This window comes from Erpetoichthys calabaricus, chromosome 2, assembly GCF_900747795.2.
Source record: "Erpetoichthys calabaricus chromosome 2, fErpCal1.3, whole genome shotgun sequence".
Lineage (NCBI taxonomy): Eukaryota > Metazoa > Chordata > Cladistia > Polypteriformes > Polypteridae > Erpetoichthys > Erpetoichthys calabaricus.
In genome coordinates this window covers 310,680,070-310,700,864 of record NC_041395.2, presented here as the reverse complement: position 1 = coordinate 310,700,864, position 20,795 = coordinate 310,680,070, and the positions used below count along the sequence as shown (strand labels likewise).

General features: G+C 37.2%; 2 protein-coding genes across 2 annotated transcripts in view; one reads left to right on the top strand and one right to left on the bottom strand.

Annotated features, from left to right (window-relative positions):
• LOC114647247 (cytosolic purine 5'-nucleotidase) overlaps positions 1 to 20,795 on the bottom strand; it is a 1,192,165-nt gene that overhangs the window by 185,522 nt on the left and 985,848 nt on the right. The gene's annotated exons all lie outside the window — the stretch shown is intronic.
• Positions 1 to 20,795, top strand: part of fbxw4 (F-box and WD repeat domain containing 4) — a 223,638-nt gene that overhangs the window by 134,599 nt on the left and 68,244 nt on the right. The window contains exon 6 of the mRNA XM_028795904.2: positions 9,931 to 9,996. Coding sequence (XP_028651737.1) covers positions 9,931 to 9,996 — 66 coding nt within the window. The remainder of the gene's footprint in view (positions 1 to 9,930; positions 9,997 to 20,795) is intronic.

Genomic DNA, 20,795 nt, shown 5'->3' with positions numbered 1-20,795 from the left:
TGTATATGCATGTTGTGTACATCTGTTATGATTTCCAGTTTTCTTGGTGGAGTAACAGCCGATCATGCTTAAGTGAGAAAAATAATTTCTTACGTGAGTGGTCATATATAACAAGAAATAGGAAAGCAGGGGGATGAGTTGAGTATTTACAGTGGTTGAGAGCAGTAAAATGTTCAGGTGCCGAATGTGTAAGAGTGATTTTAACTCTGTTCCTTGGCATACAATGTAGGGAGGGGTTGTGATTTCTGCATTGCATGCCTGAAGCTGACTAGAGGTTTGCAGAGAAGCCGGTGGGGAAGCGTTAATCCCTACCACAGGGAGGTCAAATCCACAATCGGACAAGAGATTAAAGCAACTGTATCTCCCCCACCCAATTTTTTTTCCTCCCCTTCGTAATCGACATACCTAGCTGCTAATTCGAACCTGTCACTTAAATCAAAGAAATGCCGAATGCTTTTCTTAAAGGAACATGTGTTTAAAAAAGAAAAAAAGGAGGCTAAGAGAAAAGAAAGAAAAAAGTTTTGAGTAAGCTGTTTGTCTGCTTGAATGATTTTGTTCACAGAGGCTTATAAATTTGCTGCCTTTGTAATTTTCCTTTACTGGTCATTAGTCACTTCTTTCATTGCCCCATCTTCGGAAATGCAGCTTTACAAGGGAACCAAAAAAGAAAACATTCTTTTGGTAACACTTCAAATGAAGGGCTTCTACCTAATTGAGGTCTCATAAGCTATGAAGAAATAATATATTACTTACAAAATCCTCGCACTTCTGTCTTTGGTATCTCCTACAAGATCAGCCTCACCAAAAACATCTGAAGAAAATTTTAAATTTGTAGAACTTGTTACATTCAAACTATAACTAGTTTTTGTATTTAAAATAATTTTGGTCCAGACAGTAGAAAATTGTCAGTGGAGATTTAGGTCCTCCTTGGTTGGATGGTGTGTGTTTTGTGAACTTCTTTTCCTACTTGCCTTGATGCAAAAATATTTTGCCCTCAGATAATGAAAATCACATGAATGAACAGCATGTCTTTAGAATCATGCAGACCTCATATTTGCTATGTTGCCTCTTATTGGGCAATGCCCACAACTCAATTTAGTCTGACCCTTTCTAACTAGAATATGTCACATAGTGACTTATAGATCATGTAGTGCAAACCTGAAATTTTTATGTTAAAGTGACAAAACTGTGGCACAGTGAGAAGGACTACAAGTCAAATGTTCTTATACCCCAGTTCAGTTCCAGTCTGAAGTATAATTTGCATGGATTCCACAATTTCCCCCAGACTCTTGGGTTTCTGTGCGGATCCTTTCACAAATTAAAGAAAGTAAGGTTAAGTGAGGATGGGTGTGTGTGTATCTTAATTAAGTTCTTCATCAACTGTATTTTAGGTATATTGTGATTAAAACTAGAAGTACACCAAGTACTAGTTTTTAGGATGTTTCCTTTTTTGCAGACTTCTAAAGTGAAAATAATTCTTTGCATAAAGTGTTTATACATTTCAAGTATCTTTGACATCAGTACATATCATATTTATAATTCCAACTAGTTTGGCAAATTAATTTCCTTGTTGTTTACACACATAACTGCTGTGTGATTTATTGTGTAAATATAATTATTGCTTAGCAAATGTAGTTGAAGTTCCACATTTTATTCAAACAGAATCAAATATTTCAATGTATTTAGTTAGCAAAAATGATTAAATTAATTTCATAAAATAAATTATTTAAGTGAAAACTAACAGTAATGAAATGAGCACTTTTCTTCACTGAATACAGTTAAATATGGAAACTGCATTATGGCTACTTCTACACTGAATTGCTGCCTACAAGGGGACCAGCATTACTTAAGACTGGCATTTAAAAATGTTGGTCCCTTTACTTTAGGTTGAAACGATATTGGTTAGTTAGTGTAAAGTGGTACATCAGAACACAGTTGCACACCTTGCAATTGGCACCAGCCATTAAGATTATGAAGGTACAAACATTTACCTAATTTTCTTATGCACGTAGAGTGTATTTATTTATTTGTTTGTGCTCCATCTTTATATATAGGCATTCAGCTTTTGAGAGAAAGAATTGGTTATGTCTGTTTGCTTTTAGGGCCTTCACAAATCTCAGGCAAGCCCAAATTGACATACAGTTGTTAATATAATGCAGGAAACGGTTTAATAATCAATTTCAAAAAGTTTGGGGTCAGTATGATTATCACCCCACAGAATTTTGAACACAGTTTGGTTTTTCTGTTTGTGTCCAAAAGCTTCTTGATTGACAAATATGAATTAGCTATGTATGAATGAATGCGGGAGTGTGCATGAGATTTAATTGTAAGCAACTGCCATTTTGTCAAGGATAGGAGAATCCTCCCAACAAACACATTTTTGGATTGAATAGATGGTATATCTAGCACTGATGATGGCTGCCCTTGTCCCAAGTACATTCATGGCTATGACAGATTACCCCTTCCAATATGGTTGTAAACAAAATGACCCTGAGTCACCAACTTACCTGCTTAAGTTCTAGTTGTAGAAGTCGATTATACCAATGTCCACCTTTGTAGATCCTTTTGGTGATCCCTACTGGATATTTATACAGGATCAAATGCTAAATTTCAACACCTTTAGCTGATTATTTTACTCCCATTGTGGCATACGTCTTGACAGATGAGAGCAGTTTCAAAATGCTACAGTGATAGTATTGTTGAGATGTAGTTGGTAGATTTTTTTAATGTTTTGCTTGCTTGTTTACTTTCAGCATATATTATAGTGATACAGATACAAAACCCATTCTGAGTTTATTGTACCTTGTACAGTAATCCCTCGCTATATCGCGCTTCGCCTTTCGCGGCTTCACTCCATCGCGGATTTTATATGTAAGCATATTTAAATATATATCGCGGATTTTTCGCTGCTTCGCGGGTTTCTGCGGACAATGGGTCTTTTAATTTCTGGTACATGCTTCCTCAGTTGGTTTGCCCAGTTGATTTCATACAAGGGACGCTATTGGCAGATGGCTGAGAAGCTACCCAGCTTACTTTTCTCTTTCTCTTGCGCTGACTTTCTCTGGTCCTGACGTAGGGGGATTGAGCAGGGGGGCTGTTCGCACACCTAGACGATACGGACGCTGGTCTAAAAATGCTGAAAGATTATCTTCATGTTGCTATCTTTTGTGCAGCTGCTTCCTGAAACGACATGCTGCACGGTGCTTCGCATACTTAAAAGCTCAAAGGGCACTTATTGATTTTTGATTGAAAAACAAACTCTGTCTCTCTCTCTCTCTCTCTCTTTGTCTGCTCCTGACGGAGGGGGTGTGAGCTGCCGCCTTCAACAGCTTTGTGCCGCGGTGCTTCGCATACTTAAAAGCAAACAGCCCTATTGATTTGTTTGCTTTTCTCTCTATCTCTGTGACAGTCACTGCTCCTGACACGCACTCCTTTGAAGAGGAAGATATGTTTGCATTCTTTTAATTGTGAGACGGAACTGTCATCTCTGTCTTGTCATGGAGCACAGTTTAAACTTTTGAAAAAGAGACAAATGTTTGTTTGCAGTGTTTGAATGACGTTCCTGTCTCTCTACAACCTCCTGTGTTTCTGCGCAAATCTGTGACCCAAGCATGACAATATAAAAATAACCATATAAACATATGGTTTCTACTTCGTGGATTTTCTTATTTCGTGGGTGGCTCTGGAACGCAACCCCCGCGATGGAGGAGGGATTACTGTACTCCATTCTTTGTTTAGTTGCCACTCATGTCTCAAGTAAACATTGATTTTTCTTTTATTTACTTACAATAAGTCAATTTTAATTGAGTTAAACCTGTAAAAAGGCACTATAAAATTGCCCGACCCGACACAGATTCACACTGGAGGCACGTATAAAATAAAGACTTATTTTTCTTCACCTGTGGGGCATGTCTTTCCCATAATCCCAACAGGCACAACACAGTCCCAAGTGTGCAAGCACCGCCAAACACAGCACACATTTTCTTCTCCTTTCTCTTCCACCACCACTCCTCCAAGCTTTGTCCTCCTCCTCCTCCCAACTTGGCCAATGAGTGGTGGTTGCTGGCTCCTTTTATTAGGCACCCGGAAGTGCTCCAGGTGCTTGATTGCTGACATCCGGCTGCACCTCCGGGTGTGGCAAAATTAGTGCCCAAAAGGGGCTAGCAGCTCCTGCTGCAGCACCCCCTGGAAGTGCCTGTGGAACCCAACAGGGATGCACCAAACTTCAACTCCCATGAATCCCTGCGGGAGTCCGAGGCACCGCTGCAAACCAGGAAGGCTGCCGCCACCTTGTGTCCGGGGGAGATACTGGGTTTCCCATCCTTGCTCCCCCGGAACATATGCTGCAGGGGCATCCCAGCTGCCTGCCACAACCATAAATGTTCTCATTATTATATGGTAAGGCTTTTGGCCCCTCATACCATTTGTGCATATAAGGAAATCTGCATCTAGATGGCCTTTATTTAGTCTGTAATGCTGGCTTTGCATATATTATTCATGGCATTTGTGGTTAAACAAGATACTTCATTAAAGGATGGCTTTACTGTTTAAATGAAATGAAAATTGCAGCTGCATTGGCTGAAAAATACTCCACTAAAAAACAACACATCTCAAGTTCAGCCTAGTCAATATAATTGCAAAAGTTAGTAGTCATACTTGTCTAGGTATATTATCTGTAGGTAAGGTCTTATGCCAGAAGATACCAAGATAGTGTCAGTTAAGCCTTACACGCTGGTGGTACGTAAATTTGAACTTGCAGAATAACAATACCATGTACACCATATAGGCAGCCTTGCTATGTTATCTCGACCAGTGCCAATAAAACAATTTTCCAGACCCCACAGAATGTTTTTCTCATTTGCTGTTGCTGTGAGCAGGGTATGATTTTCAGGAATGCTTTATTGCAGTGTATATTTCTGCTACTTTAGAAATATACTCTTTTTCCTTTTACTGCTGTTCTCTCCATTTTTGAAGGAATATGACAAGGAAGTTAGAGGTATTGTATTCAAACCAACCAGTTATAGCTGCTAACAAGGTATTAAAAAGTGAACTGGGTATTTTTTTTACATTTGCTTCTTCAATTCAATTGCCGTTTTTTTTGTATTTTATGATGTTGAAAATTCTTACCCTGCTGCAAACACTCCTTTTAAAAGCACTCCAGAAGATGTTACTTTAGAGATCCCTACACTAATGCTTGTATACATAAATACATTGTCATGTGCAGTTTCAAATTCTAGCCTGTTGTACTGTTTGTGTCAAAGACAAGTTATCTTAAAACCCAAAAATGCTAAATTGTCTCAGTGGATAGTTGGGGGTTTAAACATGATGGGTACCTTAATTGAGACATTGGCATATCACTCAGAATATCCCTGTGAATTGTGAAACCTTTCAGTCTACCTTGCTTTGAAAGTACTGTGATGTCAAAAGTCATTAAAAAATTGTTACAGTTCCTACATGAAGAATGTGTCTTGTCCAAAATGCGTTGGTGAAAGTTTAATACTAAATATCTTAACATAATTCCAAGCTGTGCCTGTGTACATTTGTTTGCAATGTGAGTGTAATTGTTTTCTTGCATTATAAACTGAGAAGAAGCGATTTTATAGTTATTTGTGAGAATTATGTGTTTTGTTTAATATAATTTAGATATTTCATTATTAGTGTGTTTGAATAGACACTATTTTATACTACATCCTTACTGCATTCTAAACTTTACACATACTGTAACCTAAAATTTCAGTTTCAGTAGCATTATGAATAAGGAAAACTGACAGTAAAAAGCAAAATACATGTGTCTTTAGTATTAGATTAAAATGAATTAGTTTAGATAAGATTTATTCCAGCATAGTGGTTAAATTTGTTTTTGAACTCATATCTGAGGCCACTGTCTTAAGTGACAGATGTCAGGTAATAGATAGGAACTACTCTGGGCATCTCTCTCCTAGGAGGTTTTGTTTTTGCCGATGTGCTCGCATCGTTTGTGCATTAGCGGCAAAGGGACTGTCATTCTTTGGAGGTTGTGTTTTGCCAATGTGCTTGCCACGCTTCTGTAATAGCAGATAGGTGAGTGACTCATAGAAGTTTGTTATATATATATATATTTTGCAGCTGGAGATCCACAAAGGGAGAAAAAAATGAATCACGTATCATAAAGTAGTTTTTATTCCTGAGCTTTCAACCCCTGCCAGGGGTCTTCATCAGAGGATAATGCTTAGACTTACAAGAATAAAAGACAATATATAGCAAAAAATTACATGGAGGGGGTGGGGGAGGTGGCTAAGTCAGTGTGATCAGGAGGGGGGGGGGGTGTACAGTTTATTTATTATGAACATGTTCTTCTTAAGTTTGCATATGCTGGATTTATGTCCAAGTGTCTGTTATGTTATGTCCACAAGTGTTTACCATAAAGAATGCTATGCAGAAAAGATATTACACTTCACCAGCAACCACCCGCTATCTCATAAATGGAGCTGTGTTAAAACTCTATTCAGAAGAGTCCACACCCATTGTAATACGAAGGAAACAAAAATGAATTAGAGACGCTATCTCTTCCATCTTTTCACTTCAAACGGATACTCAAAAACATTAATTAATCGGAGTTTACACAGAAGACGCCAAAAAACTCGGCAAACAATCGACTTGAATCAGAACCCCCACCCCACCTGGCACTCACTCCCTTATCACCACAAGGTGTCTGAAGGTACAGCGCGCATCCTGGCCAAGTCAGGCGTCAGAATAGCACACAAACCCACGAACAATTTGCGCACGGTCCTCTTCAATGCTAAAAACAAGAAATCAACAGCAAAAACACAAAACGCAGTTTATAGTATTCCATGCAGTTCTTGCACAGCTGTATACATAGGACAAACTTCAAAAAGAATTGCAACACGTATACAGGAACATTGCAACGCCGTCAGAAGAAAGGACTCTCTTTCATTGATCTATACACATACTAAATCAACAGGACATACATTTAACTGGGACAATGTTGTACAAATAAAATTTAAGGCCAGTACTAAAAGTGCCAGAGAGCTGGCCAAATCTTGGCTATCAAATGAGAACGCCATCAACAGACATTTGGACATAAATCCAGCATATGCAAACTTAAGAAGAACATGTTCATAATAAATAAACTGTACACCCCCCCGCCTCTCCTGATCACACTGACTTAACACTGACTTAGCCACCTCCCCCTCCCCCTCCCCCTCCACGTAATTTTTTGCTATATATTGTCTTTGATTCTTGTAAGTCTAAGCATTATAATACTGATGAAGACCCCTGGTAGGGGTTGAAAGCTCAGGAATAAAAAGTACTTTATGATACGTGATTCATTTTTTTCTCCCTTTGTGGATCTCCAGCTGCAAATATGCAAACCGTATCACAGACCTTCTCTTCCATAGATATATATATATATATATATATATATATATAATCCTCTTTAATAAAATCCCTGTGTGCGTCCAGGTGTGTGTGTGTCTTCTGGTGAAGTGCGCATGCGCAGGGCACGGTGCGATGCGCGATATTACTGTCAGAGAAAGTTACAGGCATTTTACGGAAATACAAACCAGTATTACTGCGAGAGGAAATTTAAGGTACACAATACAGTGACGCATATTACAGCCACATACAAGCCGGTATTACTGTCAGAGGAGATTAAAGGCATATTACCGACGCGCACGCCTGTATTACCGCCAGAGAAAATTAAAGGTATATTACGGACATACAAGCCAGCGGACGTACAAGACAGTATGGCTGTCACAGAAAATTAAAGACACACAATACACGGTGGCAGCCCACGAAGAACGGTCAGCTCAGCAAGTAAACATCAACAAAAGAAAGGCTGAAAGAAAGAAAAATACGACCAACAAAAAGAATGAGGTCAAAGTCCCTTGCTATTTAATATAGACTGTTCCTACTAATGTTTATGCACTACTGTTCTAGCGCCCGTTATTGTAACGGGCTAAATGACTAGTATATATATAATATAGTGGCAGACAGCTGGGGACCCTACTCAGCCAGGATGCCTGGACGGTCCACGAGAGGGACAATACCTTCCCTGGACCACGGTCATGGAACCCTAGATGGCAGCACTTCCTGGTGAAATCCCAGGGGCACCTGGAGTGCTTCCGGGTGCTCATCTGACACTTCCGCCACACCAGGAAGTGTTGTTGGACAGAGCAAATGGAGCTCATCCAGGTAATTATAAAAGGGGCCGCCTCCCTCCAGTAGACGAGCCGGAGTTGTGAGGAAGGAGACGGAGCTTGTGAGGAGGGGGAGTAGAGGCGACGAAGAAAGAGACAAGACTGTTGGTAATAAGGCATTGTGGTGCTGTGTATCAATAACTGTGTGTGTTTTGGACATTGTCGTGTCTGTCTGTCTGTGTCCGGGGCTGTCCTTCCTCATATATATATATAATTTGCTCAGCTCTTGTTGCCTCCCCATTCTTTCTTTTAAAGAAGTCTTGCTGGCATTGAAGGGTAAAGTTTATAAAAGCTGTATGATAGGTAATATGCTTGTTAGGGAGAGACATCACCAAGGTAAAACATGGAGCAAAGCTGGAATGAACAAAAATCAGAATGATCAAATGGATGGAGAGAGAGGAAGATGTGATGAGTTAAGAAAAAAGAATTGGCATTGGAGATAATGGGTTATGCTAAGGAGAATCAGACTAACGTGGTTTGGACACAGAGAAGAGAAGATGAAGCCAAAGAAGGTGTGCATGGCAGTGTTATCAGGTGATTTAAAATGGGTGACATAAGAAAGGACTCCCAGGACCGTGGGCAGTGGAGAAAAATGCTTTGGGGGTCATTTGTCTTATCTGAGTAAATCCAGAGAATAGCCAATAAACCACTGATGATAATGATGAAGATAAGAGGCTTCATCACTTCATCTGCATGTAGAAACTGATAGTAGTAGTAATAGTAACACCATGGATATTTTGTCACAATACTCTTTATGTATTTTTTTCAACATGGACATCTAATAGTAATAACTCATTAAAATAAATTTGTGTCTACTTATATCAATTAACAAGAATGTTCATAATTATTTTTATTGACATCAACTCAAATATTTGCCTACAATTTATGTCAATCAAAATGAATCCTTTTGCAACATGTGTATAGTTCAAAGTCAAGCATCCTACAGAATTTTTTCAGTGATAAATCAGTTTGAACCCAGATCCTATCGGCAAATAAAACATGTTTTTTTTTTTTAACACTGAACAGCCCTACAGGTGGCTCAATGGAAGCTGATATCACTTCAGCTTTTCTTTAAGTGAACCAATTTAAACACTAAATAGCCAGTTCTGTCATCACATTAGGAGATTCTGTTACGGTATGAGATTTGATATGTTAGCAGCGGTTGTACTAAATTAACCACTGTCCTCTAATTTTCTTCATAACTCAGATCTCTCTACTAAAGAGCAGGGTTTTCTTTGTTATTTTTTTTTAATGTTGTGGGTCATTCAAGCATATTCACTATTTCTTTCTTTCAGCACTAAGAATGCATTGAGCACGTTGTAATTATTGCCTTTATGCTGAATAACAGCATGAGATGACATGATATTTTTTGGGGAAGCTCAGACAATTAAAAAAAAAAAAAAAAAAAAAAACAGAAAGTAGATAGTTACTGTAGCAAGCCAGCCACCTGCTATTACTGTGGTTTTTGGCTAGGGATCACAGGAATATTGTTTCCCTAAGTATATGGTAGAATCCTTTTCCTTTTTTTGAATTGTCTTGTTTTCCATTCTGAATCATTTGAGAGTTTGGGTGTTTCTTTATTAATTACATACATAGTAAACCTTTGAACTATTATACTATTGAACATCTTCCAACTTTGACCTTCAGTAAGCCTATTTTTTGTGCATTCTTTTTTGTAATTTGCCGTAAGATCTTCTATTTGAATCGTGTTCTTTTTTTTTTTGTCTTATAGCTCCTTTGTGACTGGCACTGCATGCTGTGGACATGAAGCTCCCCTACGAATATGGGATGTTGAAAGGTAAAATAAAGAACAATTCTCAAAAAGGAGTACTCATAAATACTGTACATAGCAAAAATTGCTTTATCTAAAGTAAGCACTAAGTTTTCAGGTTCATGTCCAGTCTTTTTAGTTCAATATTTTTATGTATCAAAATTGCCTCAATAAATTGTGTAGAACTGTATTCCTGTACAGCAGGAATTTATATAGCACATTTTCATACAACAGTGTAGCTTAAAGTGCTTTACAGGATGACAAAGAGAAAGTTTCAAGAAATGAAAAACAATGAATGTTAATATTAAACAATAAGTAACAACAAAACATGGAAAGGTCAGACGGCCGGGAGGACAGAAGAAATAAAAAAAAACTCCAGTTAGGCTGGGGTTCAACAGGGGTTCCAAGGCCAAAAGACCACCCAGCCCCTACTTTGCAATTTACCTAACATAAATGTTTCTAAATCAAACCCCTTAATTTTTGCTTTCACATAACAGGATTTGATTAAGTTGATCTCGTTTACAGCTGAGACACCCGCTTTCATTCTATCAACTCGGGGCTACATGGTGCTTTCAGGTGGTGGTGGTGGTGGTGGTGGTGGTGTTGCAGATCAAACACAATAATGGCAAGAACTAGTATTTGATAGTGTTTGATAATTTTATTTGTTTTACTGGCTGCAGTATCTTGTGACTCCTTATTGCTATTAATGCTACTGACCCTGTGATGGAAATTCAGAAAATGTATTTATTTGTCAGGTGCTTTTCACAAAATGGCTTACAAAATCAGTCTAGTTAACACTATATATACATTTTAGTTACTGAAATTTGAGTGATAGATCTCGAGATCAGTTAGTTATAATCACTAATCATTGTGCCAAATAGTGACAACATGTTGTATGTTAATTAGCACATGAATGTAAAAATCTTAATGTATGGTGCAAAAGTAAGTAAATAGCTTTATTGTTATTTATTTCTTTAGCACATTTTATGCACATAATGTAGTTCAAAGTGCTTGTAATATTTCTCTTAACATTTAATTTTAAATAATAGCATTTCTTGTGGGGAGCACAGTGGTTTATTATATGGGTTCCCTGGTTTCTGTTTTCCTATGGCAGTCCAAAGACAAACTATTAAGTTGAGAGATGAATCAAAAATGGTCTGGTAAACGTGATTGTAGATGGATACTTCAGTATGCAATAAGATTCTCTTGAATCCTGTCCAGAGCTGCTTAATTGTCTCACTCCTACTGCTTCTGGGATAGACGACTTCCCATGCCCCAGCATTAAGTTATGACACTGAAGAATATAAACGGTGAATTTACTCATGGTTAAACCTTAACTTAATCTGTTAGGAAAATTATGCACATTCTTTGCATTTCAACACTGCTTCAGCTATCTAAAGGCAAAAAAAATGCCCCAATATATTGTGCATATATGTGTACGCTGGAAATTCTAAAATTAATTAATATGAATCTTTGTGCCAGACAACCTGTCTAGTGCCTTTTTGTGCCTTGCACCCAATGCCTCTTGAATAGGCCTCAGCTCCCTGTAATTCTTTATTTAAATAGTAGGTTCAGAAAAGAATAGGCGACATACATTGTTTCATTATCATACCATTTGCCTTTAATTTATTTCACTACATTTTCTTGAGTGAAAATGTATTTCTTTCTACTTTGACGTCACTCATCAATGTTTTTTAATTCTGTAATGTTGCTTTATTTATTTATTATTTTTTGGTTATGTTGCTGTAATCTCGCTCATCAAGAATCTGACTTCTTCAACATTACTGTGTAAATCATTTCCATATATATGACATGCCGGGTTGGTTTCTTTTATAGCAATCATAATTTAGATTCATGCATTACTAAACAAAAACTGAATTACATTGTATAAAATGAAAAATAATGACAACAGATCCAGATTTAGTTTAGTTTGATATTCTGAAATGATTTTGTGCATCTTCCAATATACTATAACGTGCTGTATAAAAAATCATATTGCAAAAAGTAAACAGCAATATACTGAATTGCTACAAAATTTTATTTTAATAGTACAAATGTGCAGGTCATCCCAACTATTATATTTTGGCCAGGGTTCCTACCTGGCATTCAAATGCTGTTTTTAATTTTATTTATTTAATTGTTTTAACTTTTTCATTTTCGTTAACATTATTGATCATTTAGTTTCTTTATGTCTAGATATCTTTTTTCATATAGCATGTGTTTTGTGGACAAGGACCACTTGCCCATCACCACAAGAGACTGGCCTCTGCCCTATAAAGGCTGAGGAAAAGCCACTGTCCCTTCCGGTTCGTTGAATACGCTAGGTGCGTGGAGAGTTCACCTGTATTTTTACAATTTTGATTTTTACTAATTTTCTGGCTTTTTCTGATGTTTTGCTCTGTTCTTTGACTTGGTTTGCTGGATTTCATATTGGGATTGTTGCCCTTTCAGGCAACTGTGATGCCCCATGTTCCCACAGCCTTAGCATTGCCTGCTTCCTAGTATGTCAATAGTCATAACCGGCGATGGACCAGGGTGAGGGAGTAAACGAGCGAGAGACTTATTTATGAAAATATTCTGACTCGCCCAGAGCATCTCCAGTTCCAAAGACTTAACTCTGGCAAACGTCTCTGTGCAGTGAAAACTAAAAGAACATGTAACCTAAACAGTTTTTTTCAACGGGCAGTTATTTTTGCTAATCAGGTCTATGCTTCTACTCAGTATCTATGTAAACCTGCACACTAGACGGTCTGGACATTTTAATCCTACTATCTGTTTAATTTTTGAAATGCCCTTATATGCTGCATCATATTTTATCATTTTATATTTTATCTTATATTTATCTTTTGTATTCTGTGTTTCCCTTGTATGTTGCACCAATACTATCAAGACAAATTCCTAGTACACATTAGTACTGTACTGTGTACCTGGCCAATAAAGTGAATTCTGTTTCTGATTCTGAACGTAGTAACAGTTTATTCAAAACATGAGCTTTCCAAAAATGCAAACAGGGCATGTCTTCAAAACATAATCCAATAATTAAATAAGCCATAACATTGTGTCATAAAACCCAAATCTGTGCCACAGGGTGATTAAAATGCATGATTCCATAAATTTTAAAGTCCAAATCAGAAAGGCGAATTTACAAATGTTCTTCTTAATTGTTCTCCTCAGATCCCCAGGCATCCCATGGATGCAGTGCTCCATATCCCCACCAGTACGCCACCTCAGCTGGTACCCACAGATCTAGAGTTGCCACTTCCATTGATCACCACAATTCCTGAGGCTTTGTGCCCTCTCCCAGATGCTGTAGTGTCAGGACCCCATCCCCTTTTCAGCTTCCAATGCCTCTCTCTCCCTCTAGCAAGCTTCGCATTTCAGCACATCAGCTGTTGGGAACTCATCCACCTCTCAGAGCTCACCCAGCCCTGTGCCCTGTTCTTCATAAACTAAGCATTAGTCAGGATTTTGTTAATTTCATCCTTTCTGTTTTTTTTTTTTATCTTTTTCTATTCCCTTTCTGCAATAAGTTCAGGTTCTGCAATAAGTTCAGGTTCACCAATGACTCCACCGTGTTAGCAGAGCCTTCTTAATGTATGAGCACAATGGGCACTGGCCAGGGGCCACCAGTAGCACAGGGGCCCACAATGTTTCTGATGCATGTGTATGTTTCTGTTTTGCTATCAGAACTGGGGCCCCAGCACAGTACTTTGCCCAGGGGCCTATCATGCTGTCAAGACTGCCCTGCATGGTGTGTCTCATAACCAGTGACGATGAGTCAGCATACAGGAATAAGGTACAAAAGCTCACTCAACACCTGCACAACTAAATGGATGGTCATTGACTTCAGGAGGCACAGAACTGAGCCCACTCTACATCAACAGGGACCTGGTGGAGAGAGTCACCTTATTTAAGTTTTTGGGAACTCACATCTCTGATGACTTCTCCTGGACAGCAAACATTCCAGCGGTGGTCAGAAAGTCCAAGCAGCAACTGCCTTTCCAGATTTCCAGATCTGGATAATAGCAATGAAGGGGAAGCTAGTGTTAACCCTTCTAACACCATTGAGAGTGTTTTAGCAACCGTATTTCAGCATGGTATGCTGGCAGTACAGAAGCAGACAGGAAAGCTCTATGGGGTTTAATACCCAGATCACAGAAAATCACTGGCTGCTTTCTGCCCTCCCAGGAAGATATCTCCAGTGCCCAATGCCTCTGCACTCCCAGGAAAATCATTAAAGACCCTTCCCATCCTGGCTACTCTTTGTTCACACTACTGTGCTCAGGCAGGTGGTACAAATTAAAAGTAGAACCAAAAGATATGCAGATGGTTTTTATCCTTGGGCCATCAGAATTTAAAATTTTAAAAACTCATAGAACTGTTATTTTTTTATTTTCCAGTATGTATGATAATTATTTTAGTGGATAATAATTTCCACCCCTTATTTATTTATGTATGGTATTTATTTGTTATAGAATGTGTACTTTTTATATTATTTGTTTGTCGTTGTTTGTTGTACTTGCACCGTTTACAGGGTAGCTTTTACAATTTCATTTTACTGGTACAATGACAATAAAGGCTTTCTACTCTGTTCTAGCCTGCTCCCTTTCGTGCATCCTTTTGCACTTAGCCAGCGCCTCCTGATTATTGCCAGGCGACAGCTGCACATTCATCAATTAACACTGGCACACACCGGCATGTGTACGCCTCCACACCAGCTTGAGCAACACAGGTTGTGCCGCAACCAGTAAAACAATTAAAAGGAGTTAACAATTAAAACAATCCACACCCTGTCTCTCCACTGCAGCTCCTTTTGGCTTTTGTGCTCTTCAGAGCTTTCTTGTACCACAGAGCTCTCTTTGTAAAAATAATACTTTTTATTGATAAAGATTTAGCATCTGCCTTCTTGTTACTAACTGGTGTTTTGACCCCCCACCACCTCTATTGGGCCTTTTGAAATATATTTTAGGACTCTATTTGCTAAGGAACCTCAAGTTCATGACACCGGCAGTTAGTCATATCAGAACAGAGGAGGGGAAAAGTAGAACCATTATGTGTAATCCTATAGGATACCAACATACTATGGACTCACAGTTCTTAGCATGAAGATAATGTCAAATAAGCACAGTAAGTCACATAGCACTACACCCCTTTCTTGATAAAGTAGCTCTCTCCAGACAAGATGTCAGTATACAGTAAATATTTTAAGATTGTGGCAGTGATATGTGAACTTACAGAGCAAGTTTATGAAGACATCTGTTGTCCCATATGCTGTGACATCATACACAACAGCTAGGATAATTTGCAAATCTGAAGTAGCACACTGGAGGCTACAGAGAGGTAAATATATGTCACTAAAGAATACTGGTGTATTGATTAATTTCAAATGATAAAAAAACTGTAATTATTAATTAGCTATTTATTCTTATTATATAAGTAATTTTTTTCCAATTTAATGCCCAATTCAAAAAGATTTTCCAAAGCTCATGGAGAGAATTAAAATGTTTAAGTGACATGCAAGTTTTCCACACAAAATTATTTTCACTAAGAACTTTATTTTTGTTTTTGCATTTGGACAGCCCTTCTAAGTAGAACACCTAAAACCACACAAATTGTAAAAGGAGATCTACACAAGTTAAAGGCCATTTTGTGCAAAATTAATTTAGAAAATAATAAATAGTGGGCCATTCTGTAAAGCTATTAATTTATCAAATGACATTTAGAATAGAGACATTCTGTCTAAATTAATACTTTTAACCTTATTGTGCAAATGCCAGTCTTTTGGCTAATGTAGTTTATTTCTTACTCGTAAAATTTTGAATAGAGTCAGAAGTACTGTTTATTAAATTTGTATGCATTTCCATTGTGATTCCATACAAACTAAAACTATTATATAATAACCAAAGATAAACAAAAATAGCCTAATTATAAAAGAATCTGCTTTTTTGAACATTTAGGAAACCTAAAAAATACATTTTTTTTCTCTCATTCTTTTTTTGCAGAAAGATTAGCTTGCTCTAGTTCAAAGGAAACATGAAATTCCTTTTGGAAAGCTTAGGGTTTAAATCTTGTACGTCTCTGACTAGTTTCTGTAACACAATGGTTTACCTGCAGCTTAAATGTTTCGCACTTTTTTTGTAAGAAGCTGCCGTTTCAGGGCTAATGACAAGTGCATTCTAGGTGGTAAAGATGAGGGGGGCTTTACAAGGAACACTGCATCACGGCCCCTTTCTTTTGGCTTCTGCTGAAGTGAAAATAAAATGAAGCTGTAGAAAACAGGATTAGGGTAATGAACAGACGGGATTTAGTTTTATCTTTCAATAGCAGGCTGTGAGTGACAGGGTGATCGACACAGCGTTCCAATACAGTGGCATTGCCTGATCTGCTTAAAGCTAAATGGGATTTTTTACTCAGCCCGTAAAGTCTCAGATACTACCTTGGGGCTTTTTAGGAAAGAATTTCCACAATGGGCAAATACTTCACTGATTCAGAGACTACAATGCCAAGTAAAGAGATTTAAAAATAAAAACCCCATAATAAACTAAAGGAGTTATGTGGAGCTCAGTAGGGATTTTTATGTTTCATTACAGTGACCTCTAGATAGGTTGCTTACAGTCAGGAAAACCGAGAATAAACCTGTACACCATAATATTTGAATTTCTAATTAATAAAATTTGATCAATTGGTTTCAATCATTCTGTTGATTGCATTTTTTATGTGATTTTTGTTAATTTTTTTTTCTTTACTGCACATTTTCTTTTTTGCAACATGTTGCATGAATTCATGTATCATTAAAATTACAGCATAATATTACACGGATTGTTCAAATCGACATCTCTAGGAATTTATGCTTTAATTTCACTTATTGAAAAACAGTACCAGTAGGAGGGTGAATAACAGGTTTAAGTTAAGAGGTAAGGCCTATGGAAATTTTGAGTCCCTGCTCTCATAAGAGATTATATTTATCACTGGCAACATCAGTAGTATATGTCAACAAACCACCTACCCTATGTATGAAATGTGTGTCCTTCATTTTCTGCATGAATTATTGGTTGGTGTGAATTGTAGTGTAAACAAGATGTACCAAAGAATCTGTGGTGGCAGTGTCATTCAATACCAAGGTGCCAAATAAGATACATAGAACCTGATAAAGACAATCGTACTCTGAATTATGAACCTGTATGCCCGGAAGTCAAAACTAGATTATCAATTACAATCAAATTAAAACTGTAAATGAGACTAATATTTGTTTTTCTCAGAACATAGTTACAGTGATGTGATTTAATGGGGTTTTACTCTTGTATTAACAATGAAAAGACAAGCTAACTAGAGTATTAATTTTTTGATGTGCCTATTAATTCTTCTGGGCAGAAGGCTCCTACTATAAATCCTATATATTATGTATATTTTGTAAAATATTATACAAATAGTTGTTTTGTAATATCAAAAGACATTAAACCCAAACATTTTAAACCAAGCTTTATATCCAACCCTTGAGCTAATTCAGAGGTAATCACCAGAATCACTTTCAGAGTTAGAAATGTCCTGTGAGGTATTCTTCAAATCCTAAGCCGCAAACCTCACATCTCTTTTATTCCTTCCTTTCTTATGATTCTGTACAGATCCTTCCAGCTCCACTCTGTGCACAAGTGATTTTCCTCTGTGGTGTGGTTTCTGCAGAGGCCATTCTACAGAGTCTGTTCTATTTTCAGTCAGAAATGCTCTTGACTTCTTACAAGCTTCTCTACTCTCCTGTTTCATTTTCCATCTTAACCTTTCATCAGCTTTTAGATCTGATTAACCACTCTGTTGATCTCTTTTCACCCTAAACACATAATCACTAGTATCTAACCGGTCCTGCTGTGTCTCAAGGCATAACTGAACGTTCTCCATGGAAGCTCTCCTCTGATATCCCTCAAGAATATTTTCTCTTCCAATATTAATTTCCTAAGCACTTTGTTTTTCTCTCATGACCCTCTTTGCCTGTTTGTTAACAATACCCAGATCTTCCTTTCATTTGTTTATTTTAATAAAGTTAAGCTCAGCCCTACAAACTTCCTTGCTGCTGTCTCACCATGAGTCATTGAACATCATTTTAAAAATTACCTCTCCAAATCCAGCATCGTGTATTTGCGTTAGACATTGTTGTGTATGGAAAAGTGTAGGAATTGTCCTTCACAAAGTGACGCTACCACAATAGTATATTGTCAAGAACCATGGTATAACCTTGAATGATTTCCTTTCTTCATTGTCAAATACTTGTTACTTCTGCCTCTACAACATCCACAAAATCTGTCCATCCCTGGCTACGTATGTCTCTCATTTCCTTATTCAGGTTCTACTTCTTTCTAGAATAGGTTACTGCAACTATCTTCTGGCAGAGCTCCAAACAATGAAGCCTTTCCAGAATAATGCAGCCCAATTAACATGTATGTTTTCTCACATTGCCCACACTTATCTACCTCTTTGCGGTTTCCACTTCCCTCCACTTCTTGCTATTTTCCTGATTGAAATTCTTGACTTGATCTGTAAGTCCCTGGATGGTTCTGCTTTATGATACCTTTAGTTTATTGCCTCTCCTTGTGTCCGGTCAAGATACATAAAAGCTTGAAAACTTTCACAAATGAGAAAAAGAGATCATTGTTTAGTTAACTAATAACTAAGCAGTGTTTTTTTATAACAAAAACTATAAACATGCTGTTAACAAAAATTATAATTTCATTAACTGACACTAAAATAAAACTATGTATGGAAATTAGAACTAAACAAAAATGAGATAATAAAAACAAAGTTTAGACTAGTTTTTGTAGTTTTGCTTTGCATAGCACTTGTCTTTGTATGTATAGTGCATGTAAGTGCATGTAGTTTCTGATGTATTCATTAAAACCTTGCAGCTGTAATATTAGTTTAGACAGGAACATCAATTCGTGTGTGTGTGTGTGTGTGTGGCTCACTTACTAACTACTTAAACTAAACCTGGCGGTGCTCATGGCAGTCTTTGGTGCTGCAGGAATTTTTTGTAACCTTCTCCAGATCTTTGCCTTCACACAATCCTGTCTGACCCCATGACTTGATTTTTGCTCTGATGCACATTGTTGACTATGGCACCTTCTATGTGTACCTTTCACAATCATATGCAATCAATTGAATTTGCCACAAGTAGACTTCAAAAAAGGTATAGGAACAGCTCAGTGGTGATCAATAGAATGCACCTGTAGCCACATGTCTACTATTATAGCAAAATGTATGAATGTGATATTTCATTTTTTTCATTTTTAATAAATGTGTAATAATTTCTAAAATTCTGTTTTCGCCTTCTCATTCTGGGGCACTGAGTATTGCTTGATATGTGTTAAAAATGAATTTAAATAATTTTAGCACAAGGCTGCAAAATGTGAAAAAAATGAAGGGGTCTAAATACTTTCTGAATCCACTCGTGTCAAGTCAACTGGTATGCAAGGTAAAAGGTAAGCAGTTTTACAACTGTAAAGAAAAGTGTATTTTTGACTTGCTGAACAGTATCCATGTTAACATTTTGGATGAGTAAAATAAAACCAAAAATATGACAAAAGCTAAAAGATTATTTCTGAAAAGTTTAAAGCTAAAAAAATAAAAGGAATGAAAAACAAAATAAACACTAAAACTTGAAACTGTTGAAAAACTAAATAAAGAACTGAATGAAAAACTAAGAACTACAACTAAAAAAATCTTAAAATTAATAAAAAATGTAGCTAAGTTATCCCAGTACGTTATTTCAATGTTGTCAGGATTTTCGCTTGAATGACATGACTCAGTAGCTTGTTCCAGAGTCCCATAACTTTTTATGTGAAGAAGTGCTTCCTGATTTCACTCTTAGATGCACTGCCTCTTAATTTCCACTGGTGTTCTCGAGTTCATGATTCACTATTTTACTGATTCTATTTTGCTGGAACAACTTTATCAATGCCCTTGAAAATTTTGAACATCTGAATTAGGTCCCACACAGCCTTCTTTGTGCAAAACTAAAAACATTTAATTCCGTAGGCCTGTCTGAGTAAGACATGCCCTTTATCCCAGGTTGCATATGTTTCCCCTCTCTCCTGCACTGCCTCATATGTTTTTTTTTTTCTTTTTTTTTTTTGTTCTTGATTTATTTTCATTAAGTTATTACAGTATAATCTAGTATATTATTTACATGTTTGTTTTCTTCTACACATGACATATTCAATGAAAATGTTGCATCAAAAACCTTAAATCCTTTTCCAAGGTTACTTCTTGTAAAACCTGGGGCCTCATGTATAAATGGTGCGTAAGCTCAAAAATGTCGTGCACATCCATTTCCATGCTCACATCGCAATGTATAAAAACTAAACTTGGCATAATGCCACACACATTCTTACTCAGTGTCTAAGCAGTACTACTGTTCCTGTGTGATTTCCCTTTATTTTTTAGATTTACATCCCTGACATGGCTTTATCAAATACACTGAAATTAAGCAGCATATCATTTTTTAATTTAAGGCGTTTGATTGTAATCAACCTTTAACCATATAATGGTGCACAGAATGGCCAAACTATTACAAATTCCATAGCTGCTTTAACCCACTTTATCTGTGTGTGGAATCACAACTATACAGCAACTGATTGGAAAACTGAAGTGCAGAATGTGTCAAGAGCGGAAAGAATTATCAGGATACAGCTTCTGTTCTGGCACACACTGCCTCAGCCATCTTTTTGAACTTCTGCCATTCAGCAAATGTTTCAGAACCTTTCCTGTAGGGACCTCCCAGTTCAGAAAGTTTCTTCCCAAGACCTATAAACGCACTAAAACGGTCCATCAAGTGTTCC